This window comes from Chrysemys picta, chromosome 3 (genome assembly GCF_011386835.1).
Source record: "Chrysemys picta bellii isolate R12L10 chromosome 3, ASM1138683v2, whole genome shotgun sequence".
Classification (NCBI taxonomy): domain Eukaryota; kingdom Metazoa; phylum Chordata; order Testudines; family Emydidae; genus Chrysemys; species Chrysemys picta.
Genome location: NC_088793.1, coordinates 16,462,618 through 16,487,169, shown reverse-complemented (window position 1 = coordinate 16,487,169; position 24,552 = coordinate 16,462,618). Strand labels below are relative to the sequence as shown.

General features: G+C 44.0%; 1 protein-coding gene across 1 annotated transcript; it reads right to left on the bottom strand.

Annotated features, from left to right (window-relative positions):
* Positions 1-1,604: 1,604 nt before the first annotated feature.
* On the bottom strand, positions 1,605-24,170 carry RHAG (Rh associated glycoprotein). Its single transcript, XM_005303604.5, has 10 exons — positions 23,922-24,170; positions 15,828-16,011; positions 14,728-14,878; positions 13,154-13,301; positions 11,987-12,150; positions 10,506-10,643; positions 9,350-9,471; positions 7,268-7,353; positions 5,604-5,677; positions 1,605-3,320 (listed from the first exon to the last, which is right to left on the bottom strand). Exons 1-10 carry the CDS (start codon positions 24,067-24,069, stop codon positions 3,243-3,245), a joined length of 1,293 nt encoding a protein of 430 aa, XP_005303661.1. The 5' UTR covers positions 24,070-24,170; the 3' UTR covers positions 1,605-3,242.
* Between the last annotated feature and the right edge of the window lie 382 nt (positions 24,171-24,552).

Sequence of the window (24,552 nt, the reverse complement as noted above, 5' to 3'; positions counted from 1 at the left end):
TCATTACACTAATTGAATCTATTTCCTCATGTTAAAATATCCTCACACCTTCTATGGGTCATCTCGATTATCACTTCAAAGGTTTTTTTCTCTCTCCTGCTGATGATAGCTCATCTCAATTGATTGGCCTCTTACAGTTGGTATGGCTACTCCCACCTTTTCATGTTCTCTGTATGTATAAATATCTTCTTTCTGTGTGTTCCATTCTATGCATCCGAAGAAGTGGGTTGTAGCCCACGAAAGCTTATGCTCAAATAAATGTGTTAGTCTCTAAGGTGCCACAAGTACTCCTGTTCTTTTTTCTGGTGAAAGGGGATGTGCTCACAGTCGGAAACTGCTCCTTGTGCTGCTCCAGGAGCTGCAATGTGTGAGCTTCCCTCTGTTTCTGCGGTGCTCTTTCCTCAGCTCCTAGTTGTTCAATGTGTCTTACGTGAGCTTCCTCCTGAATTTCAGTGGTGGCTTTGTGTCTTTGGTAGGCCCTCTTCTCAGACTCCTTGGTTTCATTCTTCTTGATCTGGAGTTCCACCATCAGCATGTGGTGCTCATGCTCTTTCTGGGCTTCCAGGAGCTTTAGCTGAACCAGTTCCATTGCAGCAAACCCTGCGGCAGCTGAGGTAAGGGGTGCTCAAACCCTGCTGCTTGGTCAAAGTCTATGTGCAAAGCTCTCAGTTCCTCATCCGAGGCTTTCTTTTTATGGGATATTCCCCTATTTTTACATAATTTTTTCAAGGTCTTTTGTGTCAAGGCCCTCATATGACTGCGATTCACTCATTGTGACTAGTCTTTAACCCTTAAAACTCTCCATCAAATTTAAACTTTTAACAGGTCAACTCAGTTGACCTGTGGCAAGTGAATCCTGTCAAGACTATGCCAATTGTCAGGCTGTCTGGAGTTCTCATAACTGTGAGTGGCTACCTCAGGCAAGGTCCGACGAGGGGGGGCGGAAGCCGGTACAAATTACCAGGGCCTGGCTTCCCCCCCCTCATTGCCTTACCGGGGCCCGGCGGTCCAGAAGGGGGCCCAGGGCCCGGCTTCCCTGGCTTCCCCCGGTCTCGTCGGCCCTGTTTAGCCGGTCCACCTTTGCTGGGGGGCCCGAACCCGCTCTCGGTGGCCCTGACCTCAGGGCAGACTGTCAGGAAACTGGTGGTGTGTTCTATAAATTAGATTTCACCAAGCCAGGGACAATTGTGAATTCCTGGATCTCTATACCAGTCTTACCATGGAGTTACACAGAGTCCCCTTAGACTCTCCAGTCTGTTTTGTGACCCAGACAAACTAGACTTTGTGATAAAATGATTACTTACACCAAAACTCAGACCACATTTAGGTTGCTTCCAGTCCCAGGTAAAGAAAAGAGCTGGTAGGAAGCAAGCAGTTCCCAACCAAGATACAGACATTTGCAATAACTGTCAAGGATCATGCAAATCTTGGATTGGACTATTCAGTCACATGAGAGATTGCAAACCATCCACATCAAAGCAGCAATTCCCACCATCTCTCGCAGACGAAAGGATGCCAACAAACAGTCCCAAGAGACCAGTCACTTGCCCTAGATCAGTTGGTACTCTAGATCTTACACCAAAGACCATACCTGTAGCCAATCCTGTAGTAAACGATCTAAAGGTTTATTAACTAGGAAAAAGAAATGAGCACTATTTACGGGTTAAAGTAAGCAAACAAATACAAGCAAATGAGTTACCATCTAGATCCTAAGAGTGACAGAGTTGCAGTGATCTGTCAATTCAAAGTGTCTTTCAGGGCGGACCCAGGAGGTAAGCCCTGGGGAGCTCCAGCTTCAGTTGGTTTCTCTGGCCCTTTGAGATTTCAAACAGCAAAACAGAGGAAAAATCTTCATGCCCAGTACTTTTATTTCCCTCTTCCAGCATTCAAAGGGATGGGGCAAGTCCTTCTGCATGTACTTCTCCAGGGGTGGATGGGGCAATTAAAGTGGTATAATGGCCCATTTAAATTTTGATAGCTCTCCTGGATGGGCTCGGGGGAGGGGGAATTCCCTTGCAGGGGTTCACAAATTCAGAGCAAACATTTTCAAAGTTACAAAGCAAAACTTACATATTTTCTTATAGCCTGGAATATAGACATTATGCCTGAGATTAAGGCATTCAGCAACTTAAAAGCATTTCATAGAGTCTAAACACTAAAAACATTCTTATATGAGTAACACCTATTTTGAACAAAGCTAACATACAGGTGAAATGATCTGGTCTCCAGCTATGAGTTTGTCAGTTCTTAGCTAACGCCTGAAGTCTTGAAAAGAGCTGGCACCTGATCTGCCAGCATCACAACCTGATTATTGTACTGCTGCCTGAGATATCTCACTGTTACCCATTGTTCAGACTTAGAATTAGCTATAAATTCCCAATACTTTGATTCCTGTCACTTATCCAGTTTTTAATCCATGGCAGGATTCATCTCTTGACCCAGAGTGAGGTAAGGAAGGTTTCATAGACTCATAGGACTGGTAGGGACCTCGAGAGTTCATCTAGTCCAGTCCCCTGCACTCATGGCAGGGCTAAGTATTATCTAGACCATCCCTGACGGGTGTTTGTCAAACCTGCTCTTAAAAATCCCCAATGATGGAGATTCCACAACCTCTCTAGGCAATTTATTCCAGTGCTGAACCACTCTGACAGTTAGGAAGTTTTTCCTAATGTCCAACGTGAACCTCCCTTGCTACAACTTAAGGACATTTTAGTGAAAAACCTTTTGGAAATCTAAATAATCTACACTAACTGATCCCCTTCAGCCTCTAATTGATTACACCTAGTAGCTTAAAGGGTATGTTTTTAAGTCTTTTGTGATTCAGCATGTTCAATGTGTAAAAAGAAACATTCCCAAATCTGAAATTTTGCAGTCAAATATGGTACCAGGGTGAAAGGCATATTAGAAACACATAGATAGGAAATCTGTATGTTAAAACAACCTCAGTGATGACGGATGGTTAAAATACAAAGAATACTGCATATCACTTAGCATCTTTCAGGTTAGAAAAATAAAATGTATATCAAGGATCCTCAAATGCGTTTGCATTGTGTGTATCACATTTGTCAGTGATGACATTCTAAATAAAGTTTGTTTGGGTTTTAAAAAGAACGCAGCTATCTACACCTGCCTTTACGTATTGAAAACAATGAGTGGTGTAGATGATATTTAGATATTGTTTCTTTCAATTAGAAACTGGAAACAGCACCACTAGGACAGGAATTAATGATGGAGAATTCATCCTACACATTGATGTTGACTGTTCTGTGATCCCCAGCGTCACCGAACTGACCAGCAGGTTGTCTCTCTTCTGCTGGAACCTAGCATGAAAACCAGACAAGAGGTTAATGCCACATCATGATATTTGGCTTGTTTTCCCCCTAGAAGTTACAGATCTGATTCTTTTTACTTATATCAATTGTCAAACATGCATAGTCTACTAAAGACTGCTGTGCCACCCAGAGTGATCACAGTTTGCAATGTTGCATCAGGCATCATGTACTGAAGTTCCCAGATCTGGCTCATGCATTTCATTATTAACAAGATGGCCTAGCCTGCCATATAGGCCTGTACTAAAATCAGCAATTATGCATTATTTACTGTCTTTTTAAACTGGAACTGACTCAAAGCCATGCCAAAGGAAGTATTTAATAACATGAGCTATAACCATCTATATAGCATAAAGACTCCATTTGTGATTTTCAAAAAAGCCTAAAGGAGATCAGTGCCTAATTCCCACTGAACTTCAACAGGAGTTGGATGCCAAACTCCCTTAAGCTCCTATAAAAATACCAGGCTCTATTAGAGTCATGGGCTAATTAGTGTCATGGTATCTTACGCAAGTAGATTCACTGGCTCTAGTAGGACTCTGTGGTGGTGAGGTGAGCAGACCTGTATTTGTGGTTAAAATAATGCTGAGTTTCTTTGTGACTCTTTCATCAACACTTCAAAACTTTTCCACTCGCTCTAATTGTTGTTGTTAAATATTTCTATTACGGACACGCATTTCTGGAACTTCTGCATGATTTCCCCAGGATCAGACAGAATCAGTTGCAGAGCTCTCAACAGGACCCATGCGTCTGGCCACTCACCCCAGACGCTATCCTTTTTGATCACAGCTGCCCCATAGGCAGGAAGCTTCCCTGGGCCACTGGATCAACCAAGTTGCATTTCTAACACTGGAGTGGTTTGTATTTCCCAGTGCATTACTGCATTCTCCTCCTCCCATCAAGTAAAGAGCCATGATTCACATACAGTGCAAACAGTTTAGGCCTGGTCTTAAAAGACAGATTGTCCTAGCTACATCGCTCAGGGGTGTAAAAAATTCACCCCCTGCATGTTGTAGTTAAGCCAGTGTAGCCCATGGTGTAGTCAAGTGTAGACTGATGGAAGAATTCTTCCGTCAACCAAGCTACTGCCACTCGGGGAGGGGGAGATGGGAAAACCCTGCCCACTGGACTAAGAAATATCCACTCTACGGGGCTACAGCAGTGGAGCTTTGCCACTCTACCGCCCATTGTGTAGACATGCCTTTACTTCCCACAGAACTTACCTCACTTACCTCCTCTGACATTGCACTTTACGGGCTCACACTAACACTCACAACATTCAGGTATTTCTCTCTTCTTCCAGCACATTTTTCATCTGAGTTTGCTGGTGCTCCCCTCTCCCCACAATATAACTTACTGGAGACCTTAGCTCTGACAAATGCTCATGACCAGAGCATGACAGGCTGAAGACAAAGCCACCCTCTAAGGGGCCAGAAGCCTCCTGGTGCCTAAACCCTTCTCTTTGAAAGCTAACTGTGGTCTTTGATGTACTCTTGACTTGGGAGGGCCTGGTGTCTATTGTTGTTTGTGAGATTCCAGTGCCAAGAGGCCTTAATTGAGATCAAGGCCCCATTGCGCTAGGTGCTGTACAAACCCATAGTAAGAGTCTGTCCTTGCCCTGAAGCACCTACCATCGAAATAGACCAGACAGAAAAAGTAAAGTGACCTTCACATTATCCTCATTTTACAGATGGGGAACTGGGGTATACAAGCAGTTAATGACTTCCCCAGGGTTACAAAGGTAGAGCCAGGAAGTGAACTGAGATCTGATGAGTCCTAGCAGAGTGCCTTTACTATGAGACCTTCCTTGCACCTACACTGCAAAGCCTGAGATTTTCATTCTGGCTCCCCTCTCCCCCGCAGCCCTGTCCCCAAGGTTTCTCTTTATCATATGAAAAAAAAAAACCTTTGTTTTTTAAAACCATGAGCAATAACCATCTCCTGATGTGCAATGAAATGGATTTCAAGAGCGGTCTCCTTTGCAGCCTGCCTATTGAGGGCCCACTCTCTATTCCTCCTCCATTCACTTTGACAGCTGTAGCACGGAAAGTCTTGTGATTTTGGAGGCGAGCCTGAGACATCCTAAACCTGAGATTAGGCAAGATTTTTGAAGCCTGGCTCCCATGTGTAAGTGAGTCCCCAGTTTATCAAAGATTCAACAAATCCTCCCTCTCCGACTAGGAAAACAGAATTGCGGTGTGTTGTAATCTTCTAATAAAAGGCAATAAAAGCTGCACTTCCTGATGGTCGGATTACTCCACGGTTATATCCTACCTCCCAGTAAACTGAGTCGTCGTAGCAGTTCTCATCAGGTGCTTGTCCCAAGAAAGGCAAATTTAGAACTAAACCTGCAGGAGAGAAAATACGGTCAACTGCAATACTCAAACCTGCCATAACAGATGCATAAGAGATAGCCTTGGAGGGGGAAGCATGGCCTTTGTCCTATGGCCCTATCTACATCTCTGATTTTGTACTTCTGGAGAGGTACTGACTTCCTTTCAGAAACATCCAGCATCACAAAGGATCAGCCCCTATAATATCAAGCCATTCAATAGTCTAGGCAGTGCAGGTTAACACTTTCCATTATAAGACCCTAATTTCAGTTGCTTATAGCTTTTCCAAACAAACTGTTTGGACTGAACTTTTCCACGCTGCGGGTCTGCCTCAGGCTAAATCTTTTTTTGGAAAGTATCAGCTAAAAGGGCTCACGCCATTTCTGACAATAAGGTTAGGGAAAAATACGTTTATTCCCTTCCCCCCCAGATTAAAAAATTCTTACAGTGGTTTCATTGAGAAGTTCTAGCCCTCCATGCTTCAGGGTTTGAAATTTGGCATATGGTTGCCCTGGTGTTAAGGACGTGCCTTTGGCTGTGCTTGTGACAATCAGCTGAAATTTGGTCAAATTCTAAGCCTCTGAAAAAATCAGTATGCACAGGTTTAGTAGAGGCTGGCAGTTAATTTCTCTGAACTGTTCATATTTACTGAGCATGCTCCATCCCTATACAGTATCTACCTGAGACTCAGGAATTCTGGGTTCAATTCCAGCTTCTGGGGAGAAGTGTTCACTAGTGACTACAGAGCCTTCTGTCCCAGCCCTCCACCAGCCTGTCCCTGTCCATCTCTGCTTCTATTCTCCCTTCTCACTCACCCCAACTCCTGTCCTGACCCTCCCACTACTTCTTATACTTCCCACCCCATTGCAGGCTATTTAATTAATTAAGTATATAAATATAATTAATTAATTCCGCCATTTCTTAATATCGGAGTACTTCACTTTGTAACCTTAACCTTTTTTACAGCATAGGTTTTTGTTTTTTAAGATCATATATACATATAAGCTTGCTGCCTGATTCTTGGATTTCCAGGCAGGATTTCTTAAAAGTGTTGGTGGTTTGGAGACGATATGTTACATGTCTCCTATTGAGCACCCACAGATATACTGGAAAACAAACCAGAAGCTTTTATTACAGTTCCACAATCAGATCCTTATGCCTGCGCAGATTCTCTGTGAGTATCCAGCTACATGGTCAGGCATTCCAGTCTAAAACTGTTTCCTTAACCTATCTGATTTACATCCACTGGCATATAAATAGATAGCTATTAAATTATTCACTGTTCCAAACTTTTATTTTATTGAAAAAAATAGATAAAAAAAATAACCCAACAGCTAAGTGACATATATCAAGGGCAACCGCTTCAATAAAACAAGAAGATTCCCAATGTGATCCTTATTTTAACATTCTTTATTGAAGGTTTAGCAGTCGGTAAGGTTGTGCAGGAAGTCAGACTAGATAGTCATAGTGGTCCCTTCTGGCCTTTAAAGCTATCAATCTGTTTTTGTGGTTGACATTATTTGCACCACAAAGTGCTACCTGAGGATGTCTCTAGAGTTTGCATCTTTCGGATCTGCATTTGGGTGCTGTTTGCATCTCACTAACCTGCAAATGCTCCTCCTACCAAAGCAATCCCAATGGTACAACCCAGGGCAGCAGCCTGCATGGGAGCAGAAGGAGAGTCAGTCTCCCTGAAAACGAGAAAAAGGCAAATGACACAATATTAAAATACCACTGAGTTTCCAGAGCTGGTATTCTGCTAGCTTATACACATGTTTATTATCATCCCCTACTGTATGGGTGCGATTTTTAGGGAAGTTCATCTGCAGGAGAGCTGTGCTTTCATCACAAAAATTGAAACCATGTAAAATGTATTCACTTTGGGTTTTGTTTCAAATTCAGAGCATGGCACAGACTAGTTGAGAGGTTTACTGAATGCTATATTTTCATGTAAAGTTTCCATGAGAGAAAAAGGGAGCACAGTGAACAGTGCTGTCAACTATTGTGATTTTATTGCAGTAGTAGGTTTTTTCAATTCAGGCCGTGGATTCTAGATTCAGGTGAATTTGTGAGAACCTCTTCTGTCATTAGAAAACAAAACTAAGGGCTTGTCTACACTTACCAGGGGTTCGATGTGTGGCAATCGATGCATCGGCGGTCGATTTAGTGGGTCTAGTGAAGACCCACTAAATGGACCGCAGATCACTCTCCCGTCGACTCCTGTACTTCACCTGAATGAGAAGTGCAAGGGGAGTCAACCGGAGAGTGTCTCCTGTTGACATAGTGTAGTGTGGACCCCACAGTAAAGTAGATCTAAGTACATCAATTTCAACTACATTATTCATGTAGCTGAAGTTGTGTAACTTCGATCGATCTCCCCCCGTAGTGTAGACGAGGCCTACATTGCTAGCTCTTGTGGGTGCAAAGAAAAGAATGAAAATGTGACCTGAGTGCACCCTAAAGGTTCAGAAACCAGAAGACAAATAAAAAGAACGCCTCTTCCCCAGTTTTTTAAAAATCTCACTGTTTTAAAGCCAATCTCATGATTTATGAGCATTCAGGATAAAATACAAAATAGCTGCCAGTGACTGCAAAGAGGAAAGCTAAAGGTGCAGTATACAGAAAATCATATCCGTTACAGAGCTCAATACACCATGCATTCAAGCAAGCCTCGGGCCCTTTTATGGTTCTGATAGGTACCAGGGGGTTGACAGATTTACTCTGAATCGTTAGGTATGTTTGGCTTTGCAGGTCTGATTGCATTGAAAATGCCTAAGATATGACTGCAGTGGAAGAAGTGGCTTGTAGGATCCACTGGATTTTGCACAGCTCTGTTGTGTACTCGTGAGGCTGTTCTTTTAGGTCACTGGCAGTGGCCTATAGTTCTGGTATCAAAGACCATGAATCTTATACCTGGTGTGTCATGTATGTGATTAGCTGTGATGTCTTTATGTCGAGAAGCTGCTAACTTTGGACAATTTGGGCATGGAAAAAATATATTTACATTTGGGCACCCCAGTAAGAATCACGTTTTAACTGCAGAATCGAGGCAGTATTTAAAAAGGTATGAAATCAAACCAGAGGGGCAACTTCTGAAAAGAAATAGTGTTTAGGGTGACCAGATGTCCTGATTTTATAGGGACAGTCCTGATATTTGGGGCTTTTTCTTATATTGACCCCCCCAACCCCGTCCTGATTTTTCACACTTGCTATCTGGTCACTATCAGGGTTCATGCTCCTTTTGTGTTTCTCCTGTGCAAATTCTCTAACAAATGGGTTTTCTGGTCCTTGAAACAGAATTTCCTGGACAGTGCCTGATTCTCTCTCATTTACAGCAGGGTAAATCAGCAGTAACCACATGGAAGTCTATGGAGTTAACTGGATGTAAAAAAGGTAGAAGCAAGGGGAACACCAGGCCCGTGGGTTTTATATTTAATATAAACGGTATGAAATCTATTATATAAAGTTCTTATGCAGGGCTACAGGAGAGGATACAGTTTAGTCAGGCTGATCCCCACAGTAAAGTGGTGAAGGGGAATAAAGGCATTCTTGGGAATTGCCTTGGCTCATAGTCGAGTAATTCTAGATCCAATACTGCAACAAGGGACTCCATATAAAACATGGAAAGAAACCAAAGTAGAATGCAACTTCACTAAAGAAGCCTCACTTCCACCTTCTTTCACTCACCTCCATTTGACATGTGCCACAGCGGCAATGATGCTTGCAAGACCTCCCAGTAATCCAGGTAACCCATGTAAATTATGGACTCCACACGTGTCATGAATTTTCAGTTTAGAAGAAAAGAATGGCTAAAAGGGGAGGGAAATACACTTTCATGTCAGGGTATGGGCTACAGGTTTCATTGACCAGTTTTGCTAGGCAAATTAACTGGGGGAGAAAATGAAATACTAAAATATGTTTCCAGAGCCGTCCCTAGGGGGGTGTGGGGCCTGGGATGGAAGTGATGATACTTCCTGGCCAGAAGTGACCAGTGACTGACCACACTGGGGATGGGTAGGGGAGGTGGCACCTCTGGGCTCCAGGGAGTTGGGGCTGCAGCACCTGCCTTTCTGGGGCTGGAGGGGCTACAGCGGTGCTGTTGCATGCTCTCCCTCAGGTGGAAGGGGTGGGGATCCCCCAGCCAGCAGTTCACCCACTGCCCATGCAGCGCTGGCCAATTGCACTGGCCTGTGGGGCCCCCCAAAGTGCAGGACCTTGAGCGGCCGCCCCAATTTGCCGTTCCCTACGTATAGATAAGGATTTGATCTTAACCCAGAGGACTTCCCCACCATGGTTATAGTAATTATGCAGGAGCGAATCCCAATATTACCTGCATTATGGCACAGAACACAGCTGCTCTATGATGCTTCTGAACAACTCAGCCACGGATGTGAAGGTTGAAGGCTGAGTGATATCTACATGCCACCTAAAAGCTGGCTGAAAATTTTCCAAAGGAATTTTTTTCTGTTGGAAAATGCTGTTTCATTGAAATCAAAACTTTCTACCGGATGTATCAATTTTGGTGAAATTACATTTAGAAACCTATGGAATGAAAATCCTGAGTTTCAGCCAGCTCTAATGCCTACCCAATCCCTTCATCTTCCCAGGGTTTGGGATCCTTATTCAGGATAGCAATTAAGAACACGTTTTAGACCTATTGGCTTCCATGTAGCCCGCTGACTAGGTCTCGATGTCTCTATATACAGTACAGGCCTGATTCTGAGCTTTCTGTCTAGTAAATCAGGAGTAACTCCAGTGAAATCAATGAAATTACAGTGCCGTGAAGCCAGTGTAAGAGAGATCAGAATCAGGTCCTGCATATTCTACTTTATTTTATACTTACAGTCAAGAACTTGAACCCGATGACAGAGATGACACCAGCAATACTACCAATTAACATAGCACCAAATGGGTAGATGCTCATGTCGGCACAGGAACCCACTGCTACTCCTCCTGCTAGGGTGGCATTTTGAATGTGAACCTGTGTAGGACAGAAAAGCCTGAAGAGTAAGAGGACAGCTGGGAATGGAGGGGCCAGGTTTGTATGTGAATGACTAACAGCACAAGCCTCCTCTGTCTTCTCACGTGATATTTACATTGTAAAGTATTTATCAGTGAAACTTAAAAGTGCATCTCCAATACACTGATGTCAGACTGAGGCAGTCAAGGAATGAATTACGACCAGCAGAGGCCTGGTTTTGATTCTACAGCACAATCACGGCTCTGTAGGGTCCCCTTCTGTACCCAGGGACTGGTTATGTAGATCCATGGATCCACACTAAATCCATCTATTGGCATAAGGGTAGGCTACATGGGTAATTAATTAGGCTGCTTAATTTTCAGAGGCAGTTCCTATGCATCTTCCCAACCCAGCCAGCAGGCAGGACAGCTTTGAGGGAGGTCACACTCTGATATACTTTAAAGACATCCTCCCACTACAGGGAGCAGCAACAGTAGTTGGGAGACGACCAGGATCTGACTTCCCCGTTCCCATCAGCTAGGACATTGTGGGGGAGAAGGACATCCACTCCTTCAAGGTCAGCCCCACCAAAGCTACAAGGACAGCAGCAGGGACCACGACCCCTCATTCCAGTGTGGATCGAGCCGCGGCCACTCCCTCACCCCAGTGGTAAGTTTTAGGGAGGTGGGAGGAGGTGGCTTGCCCCTTTGAGCCCCCCTTCCCTCCCTCAGTAGCGCTGGCCTAGGGCACTGGAGTGCCCAACACCAGCCAACTGAGGGGGGCTTTTTTTGCTCTGGAAAGAGTCCAACTCAAACTATCACTTGAGGGAACACTTGAATAGGATGGTGCAGAGTGGACCCAGGCCCCAACTGCCTTCCTGCCTAAGGGGCTGCTGGTGGAGATGGTATGTACCCCTAGAGAGCATGAGGAGGGACTGTCTTTGTTACTGACCCCAATGTGGTCCGTGCTTTCCCCTCCCACATGTCCCACCCCTGTTGCCAACCCTAGTTGGACTAACAGTTGGGTTTTATCCCTGGCCCTTCAGTACTACAGCTTGAGTCAATGGACTAAATCCTCTAGTAGCAGACATATAAATCTCAATGGATCATAGCCACTAGAGGGGGAGGGGAAACATGCACAGAACAGTGTGGGACACACACACACACACACACACACACACTCACACACTACAGCCCTAAACTTTTTTGAACCATAAACAAGGGTCCTAGTTTGGTCTGAGTTTGGAGCAAAGGCTCCAGCGAGCTCTTATATTTTCTGAACCAGCCCATTCATTGACAGCCCTCCGTCATTGTAATTCTACGCTAGCTTTAATGGCAGACATGGGATTTTGATGTGACTCTTACCATATCCAACTTGCCTCTGTGTTCGACCAGGCTTGAGAGAGCAAAGGCTGTGAGGGTGCATGCAGCCATAGAAAAGTAAGTGTTAATGATCGCTCTCTGCTGGAGATCAGGGTGCGCAATGGCAGAGTTAAAACTCGGCCAAAACAGCCAGAGGAAAAGGGTACCTGCATGAATGCAAAAAACCCAACAACATTAAATCGCAGGAGGGTTTTCAATGTCAGATACTCCATTTAGCAGAACAAGCTAAGCCAAGAGCAGGAGAATGGGGAAGTGCAATAAGAAATGATTAGATGACTGGAAAAATGATGGACTATTACCCAGAACCTTTTGACACCAGAGATGAAAGAGAAGACAAAAGAAACCCCCCAGCCCATGTGAGCTCCATTACCTTCCTGTGAAGTGGACAGGAATTCAGGATGGTCAAGTGCTAGTTCTTCCAAAGACTCACTGTGTAGCCCTGCTTAAGTCACTTAGAGTAAGATTCTGTAATGCTCAGTCACCCTGAGTAGGACGTTACTCCCAAAGTAACTTCTAGGGAAACTCGCAGAGAAAGCTCCTCAACATGAATAAAGGGGGCAGAATCTGGCCCGTAACCTCTTTCTGTCTCAGTTTCTCTAGCTGTAAAAGGAGCATCATACTAGTACGTACCTACTTAGCAGGCTGTTAACTCATTAATTAGAATGGGTTGATAGTTTTCCATTGAACCTTTTTTTTTTAAAACAGAAAATTGACTTTTTTTCCCTAAAGTAAATTTTTTGCAAAAAATGAACCATCACTGAAATTTTCTGTTTTCTTTTTTTCAATGAAAAACCAAAACATTTTCGGTTGCATTGAAAACACATCTGCAGCAGAAGAAAAGAAGCATACTGCACGGAGGGAGAGAAACACAAGTCTCTAATAGAGCAACGGTAGTACACCTCTATCTCAATATAATGCTGTCCTTGGGAGCCAAAAAATCTTACCGTGTTATAGGTGAAACCGTGTTATATTGAACTTGCTTTGATCCATTGGAGTGTGCAGCTCCACCCCCCTGGAGCACTGCTTTACCGAGTTATATCCAAATTCGTGTTATATCGAGGTAGCGGTGTATTTATAATGTATCGGCAACAGGAAGGAACAGCTGACCCATGCTCTCCATTCTTTTGACAATCCACTTCTCTTACTTACCAATCATGGCAAACATGTCCGAGTGGTAGGCTGACTCTTCATTTTTATGTCCCTCTTTCAGACCAGGACGATACAAGACTCGCGCTGCAGCCAATCCAAAATAGGCTCCAAAAGCATGGATAGTCATTGATGCTCCAGTATCAGTAGCCTGCAACAGGGAAAAAATGTGAATCCTAAAACTGGCACCATCCATACTGGGAACAGGGAGGGGGTAGGATTCTAATAGAGGAGGAATTTGGATGGGTCTGGTTGTGCACCTTCCATGGTGGAGACCAGAGTTAGAAGTTCAGGCTACTACAGAAAGACACAAGTAAGGATTAAAATGGGATCAGTAACTCTTACCCACCATTTAAACCAGGCACTTTTCTAGTGACCATCTTCAACAATGCTTCACGGTTCAGTTGTTTAACAGAGATTGACCCAAACCTAAATTCTGGCCCCCAGCATCCCTAAAGTTTGGGAGGGTTCACACAACCCCAGTCCCAAATTTCAAGTCGCTCCTCGTTTACTAGTGAGTGACTCAAAACTCCAGATCGGAGCACCCTCAGAATTTTCCCTGTTAGAAATCTGGGTTTGGATTGGAGTTCTGTGGCTCGAATTACGTCTCTGGGTTTTTTAAAAATTACCTTATATATTATACACTGCGAGAATTATCTGCCAACTGTTAGCCAGGCAGTACAATGTTCTAGAGGAGATCCTAGGCAGATATATACAGACATGGGAGATACAAGAGGAAAAACATAGTTTAGTGTCAGGGATGGATGACTCAAAGATTTCTTGTCTTGGGAGCAAAGGTCTGAACTAAAGACAATGAAAAGAAGCCAGGAGATCTCCAAAGATCTGAATGAGCAATTTTCATACTGGGCATGAGACTCTCTCAAAAGTAGATGATGCCATTATTTTCAAAGCAGCTCTCTGGGCTCTCTCATGCAGAAAACCAGAATCATGCCCATAGACCTAGAAGTCAGCTGCTCTTCATTCTCTTGGAAAGCCATTTGTCAATCATATACAAGATATTACTATCACCTTTTACCCAAAGGAGGGACTTCGAAGCATTCAGCAGTCACAAGTTATGCTGTAGCCAGGAGTTTGCAAAGACAAAGATACAGGAATTGGCAAGCGAGTTGAGGAAGACAAAGCTGTGTTACACACACTAAATAAAATAATAATTAATGGAGATATCCCATTTCCTAGAACTGGAAGGGACTTTGAAAGGTCATTGAGTCCAGCCCCCTGCCTTCACTAGCAGGACCAAGTACAGATTTTGCACCAGAACCTCAAGTGGCCCCCTCAAGGACTGAACTCACAACCCTGAGTTTAGCAGGCCAATGCTCAAACCACTGAGCTATCCCTCCCCGATACTGAAGCAGTATCTGAGTTTGAAGCTAAGTAATGAGCTATCCGGAGAGGAGACAACAGATGGAGAAGTGAAGAAGAACAAGGAGGGAGATTGGATTCATCCTATGACAGAGCAAATGAATGGGAAATAGAATTCTCCACACACAGAGAACTGTTTGCTATAACTAATGGAGATAATAGTAGCTTTTCCTCCTCAGTAAATGTATATTTCCTACCCTTAGTACGTTCACAACAAGATGTTCATTGCATGAAAAAATTGTGATCTCCAGAATGGTCATGATCAGCATCTGGACTGGACTTGTTTTCCCCAGGACAGCTCCAAATGAAATCAAGACGGTTGCTGTACTGAAGTCTGCATTTATCATACTGTATTTAAGGAAAAAAAAAAACAGTTTAATCTGACGAGAAATTAAATGGATCCCCAAACTTGTATCAACACAATCCATAAAGCTAGAACCCTCAAAGAGTGAGATATCAGTTCTGCTAATTGTACATAAAAAACTCCTTAGGACTGTTTCAAAGTATGGGGCCCAACACATGCTGTGGGACAAATAGTGGGTCCCAAGGAAGGTTACATACATGCACAGACTGCATTCTTGCCAAGCAGAATGAAATCATAAAGAAAAAGTCAGATGAAACAAGGCAATTGAGGACACACAAGAAGATTGTTATTATCTAATTGTTATTGTCATTGCTGATGTTTCCAAAGGCAACTGGAAGATGAGTTACTCCCTTGTTCTGGGTAACATTCTCCTCTTGGGTTACATGGTGTAGCTCAGCTCTGAAATTCTACTCCCCCTGTATGTGCCTCCCTCCCATTGTTATCAGGGGTAGATTTGCCTGGGTAGGTGTTGGGAGGGGGTTAGTGTTAACTGGTTATTGGAATGGAATAAAGGTATGTTAACTAGAGCCGGATGAATAACTGATTATGAGTTTGGCCAGGACAAAACTCAGAAAACATATTTGGCTTCAAAAATATTTGGAATTTGTCAGCAAATCGGAAAAAGGCAAACTTCAGAAAAGTGACTTCCTCAAAACCATTGGCCTTATGGTTGGGGCACTTGTCTGGGATGTGGAAGACAGAGGTTTGAATCCCTGCTCTGGATAGGGGACTTGAATACAAATCTGCTCCCTTCCTCAGTGAGCATCCTAACACCAGGCTTTGGGCTATTATGGGGTGGGTAGCATTCAATGCCTCCTGTTAACACTGCTCCACACACACACACACACATATATATATGAGCCATTGCAGTCAGGGGATTTGGGGTGTTAAATTAACTGGGAACACCATTGGGCCTGAGAGAGTTACACTTACCTTTCAATGCCAATATTAATTTTTTGTTCCTTCATGTGCCAAAATCCTTGCATCAAGGTGCCCCACTGGAGACCAAGCGCTGCAATGAGCATGTTGATACCGACACTGCTGAATCCATATTTCTTCAGGAAGGTCATTAAGAAACCAAACCCAACAAATATCATCACGTGGACATCCTGAAAGACTGAAAGGACCAAGGGCCCATAAAGCGGAGGTATTTGGGGCAAAGAATAGACAATTCTTTTCCTACCTAGCTGTTTGGCAGAGAACTAGACCACCCAACCAATGCTGACAGCCAAGATATAGATAGAAGCCACCCAAACATTCTTGCTGTCTGACAGATGGGGAGATCTTTGTACTACAGTTAATTAAAATGTTATTTTTAAAATTTTATTAAAAAATTGCAACCGAAATTCATTATATTAATGTGGACATTTACCAATTAATAAAAAAGCCCCTCCCCCCAAAAACATCACTCTTCTACAGTGCCGTACATACCTCTCAAGGATTGCTCTGCTCCCAAAAGATCTGAGTCCCTTTATGAATATGAATAACATATTTTTCAATCTGAGTTTGACTTCCTAGTCAGAAAATTACTAGGGAATAACTTATTCTTTCAGTCTCCCCAACACTTGTCACATAAACGTGTCCAGCAACAACAGGGACAGTGGACGTTGTAAATGGAATATTTTGCTTGAAGATCCATTCTCCACGAGTATTATTTGCACACTATTTCTACCACCAAGACTGCATTACCACCTTATGCCACAAGAGGGCGCAAAGTGCATTCACTGAGATCTAATAAAGTTAAAGCGATTATATGGTGAGAAGCCTGCTGATTGTCTGCAGATAGGTGAGTCAACATTACATTGGTGAACACTTAAAATCAAACAATATTTATAAATAACTTAGATGAGGTCCCTAATCAAAGTGCTCTATGGATTTTATATGTACTGTCATATTATGGTCCTGATCCTGCATGGAATGCACACAGGCAGACACCAGCACCTCCATGGAGCCCCACTGAAGTCAATGGGGCACAAGTGTTGACCTGCACTCTTCTCACCACAGAATGGGGGTCTATATGCAGATTATACACAGATCTTTATCTTCAGACTGGACCGTCTCAGATTTATTTTATAATAAAGGATCCTCTCCTGACATCAATATGGGCTCTCCCTCTCCCCCACCCCAGAACTGCACCCCAAACCTTTCTGACAATCACGGTTGTGGTTACTATTTATTTTGAAGGGTTACACAATAATCTTAGATTTTCCATTTTGGGTTGTGACGTTGATTTACAGATGAATTTTTGACTGCGATTTAAAAAAAAATGTTCATCTTGATTTGCTCGCAAAACATTTTCCTTCCTTATAAAAAGGCAAGTTGAAATGACCCTAGAAGGTATGACTGTGTATAGTATAAAGCATATATATGATTCAGTGATAGTGAATTTTATTGTTATGTCAATGGAATATATTTATCCATTCTGTGTTTCACAGAACATCTGGAAATAAAGCACAGGTTCTCTGGTCATTCTCTCTGCTTGATAGGGTGGCTGCGGTAATGGTCTCGGATAGTATGAAAGAAGATCAAATAGAGTTTCACACATAAAATGTTTCACCAAACTGAAATGGCGGAATTAACACATACACATGGACCACAATGGAAAACACATAAATCCTAGAGGATGACTTTCCTCTGAGGACTAGTGACAGATTGTTAGTCTCTAAGTTGGCTGGCAGATTTAACTACATGACTCCTATTTGTTTCAATGGAAGTTGTATGGTTAAGTCCCCTAGAACTTAGCTTTGAAAATCTTGACCACAGGATCCAAATGGTTTACTTCATGTGGAATAAGCAGTCTTCTGTGGCCTCAGTGTGAATGAGTTGGTCATCAAGCCTATTTTTCCAGGTCATAATCCTTTTGAAGTCTCTCTCCTTTCAGCAGCACACTCTTAACCTCCTACAGGCAAAATATTAAGCTCATAAATTCATAGATTTTAAGGCCAGAAGGGACCTTTATTATGATCATCTGGTCCGACCTTCTGCCCAACACTGGCCATAGAATTTCACCAAGTGCTTCGGCCAAACAGTTCCAGCTGATTTCCATCTCCAAAATGTCCCACTACAAAGACAGAGCAGGCATCCTACCTACTCTTTGCATATACTTGGCTGTGCTTCTGCAGCTACAATTTCAGGCCCATTCTCCAGTGGAAACTTCCACAGCTGAATAACAAGCCTAGAGAAACACCCCCCACTTGTTTATAGAAAATCTAGCAGGGGCCTCCAGGTAGCCAGTATTAGTAGTGAATTAAACACCTCACACAGCACCAGAGACCTCCCTGATCTGATCTTAATCCCTCAGTTAAAATGACATTACCAGGATCTTTCAGAGCAAACCACCACAAGCAATAATTCTCCCCAGATTCAGGGAGTACAACAGCCCAGAAGGGCTCAGGCACAGATGGCCACTGACCTTTTCTTTTGAATGACAGAGACAAAAGTAAGTTGATGGGTTCTGGATTCATGCCAGAATGATATTCCCGGATAATCAAATGAAGTGACAGTTCCTGTTTCCCCCTCATTTGGAGAAGCCAGGGTCAAAATCAATAGGAAAAAGAAGTTTATAGCTGCTCTACAGATATTACTAATAATTATTATTATATTTTATTATTGTCAATTCTCCACCCCTGCAACCAACAGCTTGTGGGATCAGGGCATGAAATTGTAAGCATAACACAATGCACAGAATTTAAGAAGTGTTATGAACCTTGCAAAGCCATTCCATGAAGTCTGTACAGAGGATAAATCTGTAAAAGCTGCATGAAAACACCTATCGTGGCTTTTATATAGAAACAGCCCATTTGCTCTGCTTCCACAGAAATGAATGTGAAGCTTCTCTACGAGTAAGTATTTAAATATGTTGTGATGCAGGTCTCCATAGCTCTTGGAGAAACTCACTGCGGCGTAAGAAGATAGAGTGGACTTAACCCTGGGTATAACTCCATTGACTTCAATAGTTCCATCACACATGAATTTGACACATTGCAGCGGACAGTTGCATCACAACACGATTGAATGCTTATTTCTTCTACTGTCAGTCAATCTAGCCATGTACATTCCCTGAGAAACAGCAAGGGCAGTAATCATGTCCCTCATGAAAACAGCCCTTTGAGAAAGACATCCTGTCTTGATTTGAAGCTTCCAAGTGATGGTGACTCTACCACATCCCCGGGTAATTGTTCCAATGGTTAATTGCCCCCACTGCTAAAATGTATTCATTAAAATGTGTTAATGTTAAATAAGCATCTTGACTACTAATTAAATTAATCGTTCAAAGGTGTTAATTAATATGTGTTTGAAACACTACCCATTTTCCTAGTGAAGACACAGCCATTGCAATGATTGGCAGGTCTGAGAGATTCCGGGGCAGTCCCCACCTCAACACTGCCCTCCCTTGGTTCCTCCCCTTGGAGATGTGTAGGAAGCCCAGGGTCTGAATAATTTAAAACCAGATTGGGCTGGACCACTGTTTCATCAAGCCTCTGATAGGGGCCAACACCCCCTAAAAGTCAATGGTGCTAAGCTGACCCACACCAGCCCATTTCTTTCATGTAGAACTTCATCTGGGGTAATTACAGGGCCCTGTACTTTTTGGAGGGATACTAAGGGGCTTGTGAAATACAGAGCTTGTGAGCAGTATCTTGAGAAAGACGTGAGACAGGCAGGTGCTGTTCAAAGCCACCACACCCAATTCTGCCAGTGCAGCCCAACACTGATTAAGCAGTTCCACTGCTGGGTCGCTCTGCATGACTGTTGATCTCCGTGCAGGAAATGTGTGAGTCCCATAGAGATTCTCTGGGGTGTAAAATAACTAATAGTGACTTCAGCGGAGACTAAGGAGAGAACAGTGTTGCATAAATACAGGTGTCAACACAGCCAAGCGAATTTACACCTGCTGAGGATCTGTCCTAGAGACTTTAAAGTAGAGTTAGGCCCCTATTCTCTGCTCAACAGCGTACAAAGGCCATAAAGGTGCTGCAAATAGCTGGGGAAAATTCCTCTGGTGCAGGGCAGCTGTATGTAGTCCTGTGCTGCCCCAATTCCAGCCCCCAGCCAAAGGGGTTCTGCTAAGAGTTGTAGGAAGAGTTTCTATAGCACTCAGCACTATGGAGACTTTTACACTTCTTATCCTTGCTTTCAACACCCTACGTCATGGGTCCTCTGCCAATGTCATGGGCCTGCTCTGCTTTCATGTCCTTCCTCCACTCCTACATCCTCTCCCTGTCATCTAGGATGCCAGACTCGATAGCCCCTTTGTCCCCTCCTCCTTCTCTGCAAGCTCTTATACTTGGAACACCATCCCAAAATCAATTAGACAAGTCTCCACTGTCACCTCATTCCAGTCACTTCTGAAATTCCACTTCTGTGGCATCACTTGCAGAAATGAGCATGTCTGTACTTTAATGTATAAAACCAAACACAACGGGAAAACAGAATGTTTGAGCCAACCGAACCATACGTGCTCCCTCAGTTTAGGCCGTATATACTTGTTTGTAAGACACATTTTTTTAGTAAAAAAGGGAAACATCAGAGAAGGGGGTCGGGTTACGAACAGGTATAGAGAGGGAGAAGTGGGACACAGCCCCGCCCCCCAACAGAGGGAGCAAGGAGAGGCAGCAGAGCCAGAAGGGAAGAGGCGGGGTCAGAGTCTCTTCGCTTCTGGCCATGCTGCTCTCCCCCCAACCTCCGTAGCAGCTGCAGCTCTGGGGCTGGCAGGCTGCAGCCAGGCCGCTCAGCCCCGCCCCCCAGAGCAGGCTGTGGCCGCGCCGCCCGGCCTGCCAGTGCATGCTGCAGCCGTGCCGCCCGGCCCAGCCCGCTGCAACATGCTGCAGCCGCGCTGCCCGGCCTGCCAGAGCAGCTCCAGCCAAGCCAGAGACATCCTCACCTGGCCTGCCCCAGCTAAGGTGGAAAGGGATGGGATGGGGAGAGTGTGGGAGTCCTGGGCTAGGGGTGGGGTCATGTGGGGGGTGGTCACAGGGGTTACTCCCGTGACCCCCAGCTTCTCCCTCCCCCCCCGTCAATTTCCCTACGAGTTGTTGTCCCAGCCCGTCAGGGTAAGCCTCTGGCAGGCCAGGACCCTTTGTTTATTTATGTTTACCTCCGTGCCTGCAGATGCTCGAGGTAAACAAACCTTCTCGGCCCGCCTGCAGCTTATCCTGATGGCCCGGGAACCAAAGTTTGCCGACCCCTAAATTATAGGGTCGGCTTATGAATGGATCATAAAAATTTGCCATTTTTACTTATCCATCTTGGGAGGGTTGGCTTATAAACAAGCTAGCTTATGATCAAGTATGTACGGTAATTAAAGATGCATAATATCTTATTCTACATTACATCCTGAGGCAGATCCAATGGGATTCCAGACAGGTGCAGCAGTTCACACTAGCAGATCTGATTAATATCTATATTAAACTAGTCTAGAAGCCCTAAAGTATATCAAGGCCCCATTGTGCTAGGTGCTTACGTAGGTAGTGAGATTCTGTCCCTATCCTGAAGAGCTTACAGTCTAAGTTTAAAGCCAGATTCAACAAATACGTTTAGTCAAAAAATATTGGCGGGGGAGGAAGAAGGGGCTAACTGTAATACTAACTCACCTCGTGTGTGAGCTCTCTGAGGCAGAAAATTACCTGCTTTGTGTTTTCTAGGATGTGCCAAGCCCCTTTGTAGGTGCTACAAAAGGATAGATGACACTAATGATTAATAATGACAATAATGAAACTCCCTGTGGTTCTAGCTGGAGGTAGGTAGGTAAGACCCAGGGCTTACAGGCTTTTCACACGTCGCTCATTTGAAGTTCTGACCAATACAGTGTGCAAATCGGAAATTACATTCCCTGGCCATTAGGCATATTGGAGAGGAAGCATGGAGTCAGGCAATCGGGGTTTTCACCCCACTCTGCCATTGCCTCTCTGGGTGACTTTGCATGAGTCACTTGCCCTTGGTCTGCTTCCACTTTTCTTTATAAGGTACTTTAGAGATCCGCAGAAGAAAGGCATTAGGAGAATGCTGAGTAGTCTTATAACTTGTACGGAAAATCCATACAAGAGTTTTTACATAATATACTAAATCTGTGTGTACAATTAAAATCCAATTCTATAGTACAGTATATGAGCACATGTGTTACATGGTAGTATGTCTGATTCACCATGGCCTTGTACTGTCATTTATACCTGTGCAAGGTGAGAGTTGAACAACATCAAATCAGAATGGTAACATTTAACCCAAATCACTCTGGCAGTGCAAAGGGACCATAAAGCAGCCTAGAATGGGTAACTGGGGATTCCTGGCTCTACACTATCTCCTTCAGGCCTCCCACTGTATGGAGCATGCCGGGGCCTGCCAGGGAGACGAAGTATGGCTGGAGTCCTACTGAACTCTGGCAATCCCTGGTGGACGTAACAGCATTTTTTGGGTGAGTTACCAGCCTATATAAAGCGGAGCAGCCTCAGAGCTGCCATAATTGACGGTAGAGTCCAAGCAAGGCCCTGGCAGCCAGGGCTGGCTCCAGGGTTTTTGCCACCCCAAGCAGCAAAAAGGAAAAAAAAAAAAAAAGCTGCGATCGCGATCTGCTTTACTGCTGCCGCTTCAGTCTTCGGCAGCTGGTCCTTCGCTCCAAGAGGGAGTGAGGGACCCGCCGCCGAAGAGCCGGATGTGCCGCCCCTCTCCATTGGCCGCCCCAAGCATCTGCTTGCTGGGCTGGAGCCTGGAGCCGGCCCTGCCCCTGGGTGCAGGGCGGCCGGACCCGGAGGCAAAGCAAAAAAACCCCAAAACCCCTGGGTGCAGGGTGGCCGGACCCAGAGGCAAAGCAAAAAATAAAAATAAAAATAGGGTAGCCATGCCACCCTAGGATTGGACGGAATGCCGCCCTTTAGAATCTGCTGCCCCAAGCACGAGCTTGCTTGGCTGGTGCCTGGAGCCAGCCCTGCTGGCAGCCCTGAGAATTGGGAGAGGACCCAGGTGGTATAACACCACTTTTTTCCACCCCTGGGTCCTGTGTTCAGTACAGTTCAGGATTAGGTGCTTAGCTGCAGGCACTGAGATTTCATGGGCCCCTTGAAGTCAATGGAAAGACTCTCAGACTTCAGTGTTCTTTGGATCGGGCCCCTGGTGCTTAGATATCAGTGATGGGTTCATTAAAAACACTTGATATACATTTAGATAAGAGTTGGGAGACTGAACTAGATGGACAATTGCTCTGTTCTAGGACGGAAACTCCTGTATTTCTGTTCCAAGGAGAATACTCAGGGCTCAGGGCAAAATTTTTCTCTCGGTGACTTTGCTGCATTGACTTCATTAGGGTTGACCCAATGTAGCTGACTTTGACCCTCCATGTCGGTCAATTCACATCTGAATAATGTACTGTTTTTCCAGCTCCCCCACATGGAGAATGTACCATTTACTATACGAGCGGCAAATTAGCAGCACATGACTAATAGAGAGGAATCAATGAAAAGAGCCCATAGTTCTGTCCTTCCTGTAACAGTCACTAAAAGACAAGTTGAAATAATGCATCAAGAATGATGCCTACTAACATTTACCACACTAAGGCCCTTTTAGTTGAAAATAAGCATTTGAGATTGCAGTTTCAGAAAATAATATCTCAATTGATGTCAGCAAATCACACGATTTCATTCCCATGGATCAGCTCTTTGTGAGAAGAGAAAGAGAAGGCAAACAGCAATATTATTGTCCAGGCAAAAGAACCTCCAAAACAGCTTCAAACTTTTACAGCATAACAAACAAAAATGCCTAAGGATTGTAGGTTATAACTTTTCCAAATGCCATGATTCGGCAAGTGGAACCCTTCGAACCAGGGCTAGAATTCTGGTTAGTGGTAACTGCATACCCTGCCCAAACCCTGGTGCCGTTAGCTATAGAATAAACAGAACAGAAGGGTTGATAAGCAGCAATACAATTCATTTTAACAGATGAGCCTGAATTCCTGCACAATACTAGTGATCACTCAAAGGACTATTGCAACCTAAGCTTCTCCAAATCTTACCCTGCTATACAAACAATAATACTTACATGGATATAGTAATAGTTTATCCTTTTTGATGGGCTGGTTGTTTTCATATCTTACAAATATCCCAAATAAAACGATAATTAACACCTCCAGAAAAATCGCCAGGATAGAGAATTTGAACCTCATGTTGGTAGCAAAGGCTGAAGGCATAGTGAGAGTGCTCAAGGCTGCAAGGGCTTGATAAAGAGAGAGGTTTGCTGTTTGCCTTCAATGGGGCTGGATGATACTGCCAAGAAGAGAGACTGGCCCAAGTGTCACACCCAGCAGGGGAGGGGTGTAATAGGGTTCAGTTAGTTGATTCCTATTCCACAGGCTGCTCCTGGGTATGAAATGTTATTAAATGCTAAAGCAAGCCGGGTGACTTACATGTTTCATATAATTTGTAGTGCAGAGTTTCTCTTCTAGTCATTTTCTAGTAATAGATAATGTTGTCAGTATGGTACTAAAAAAAAAGGGAAAACAGCAGTTTGGAAATCTGGTTCATGTAGCTATCAACTCCAAAATAAAGTAGCACTTAGTCATTTCACCAAGATATAAATCAGTCTCATTAAAAAATGGGGGAAAAAAACTTTATCTGGTATGAAGTATGAGAAACCACTTAACCCTTAACACTAGGACTAGCTTGGCACAGAG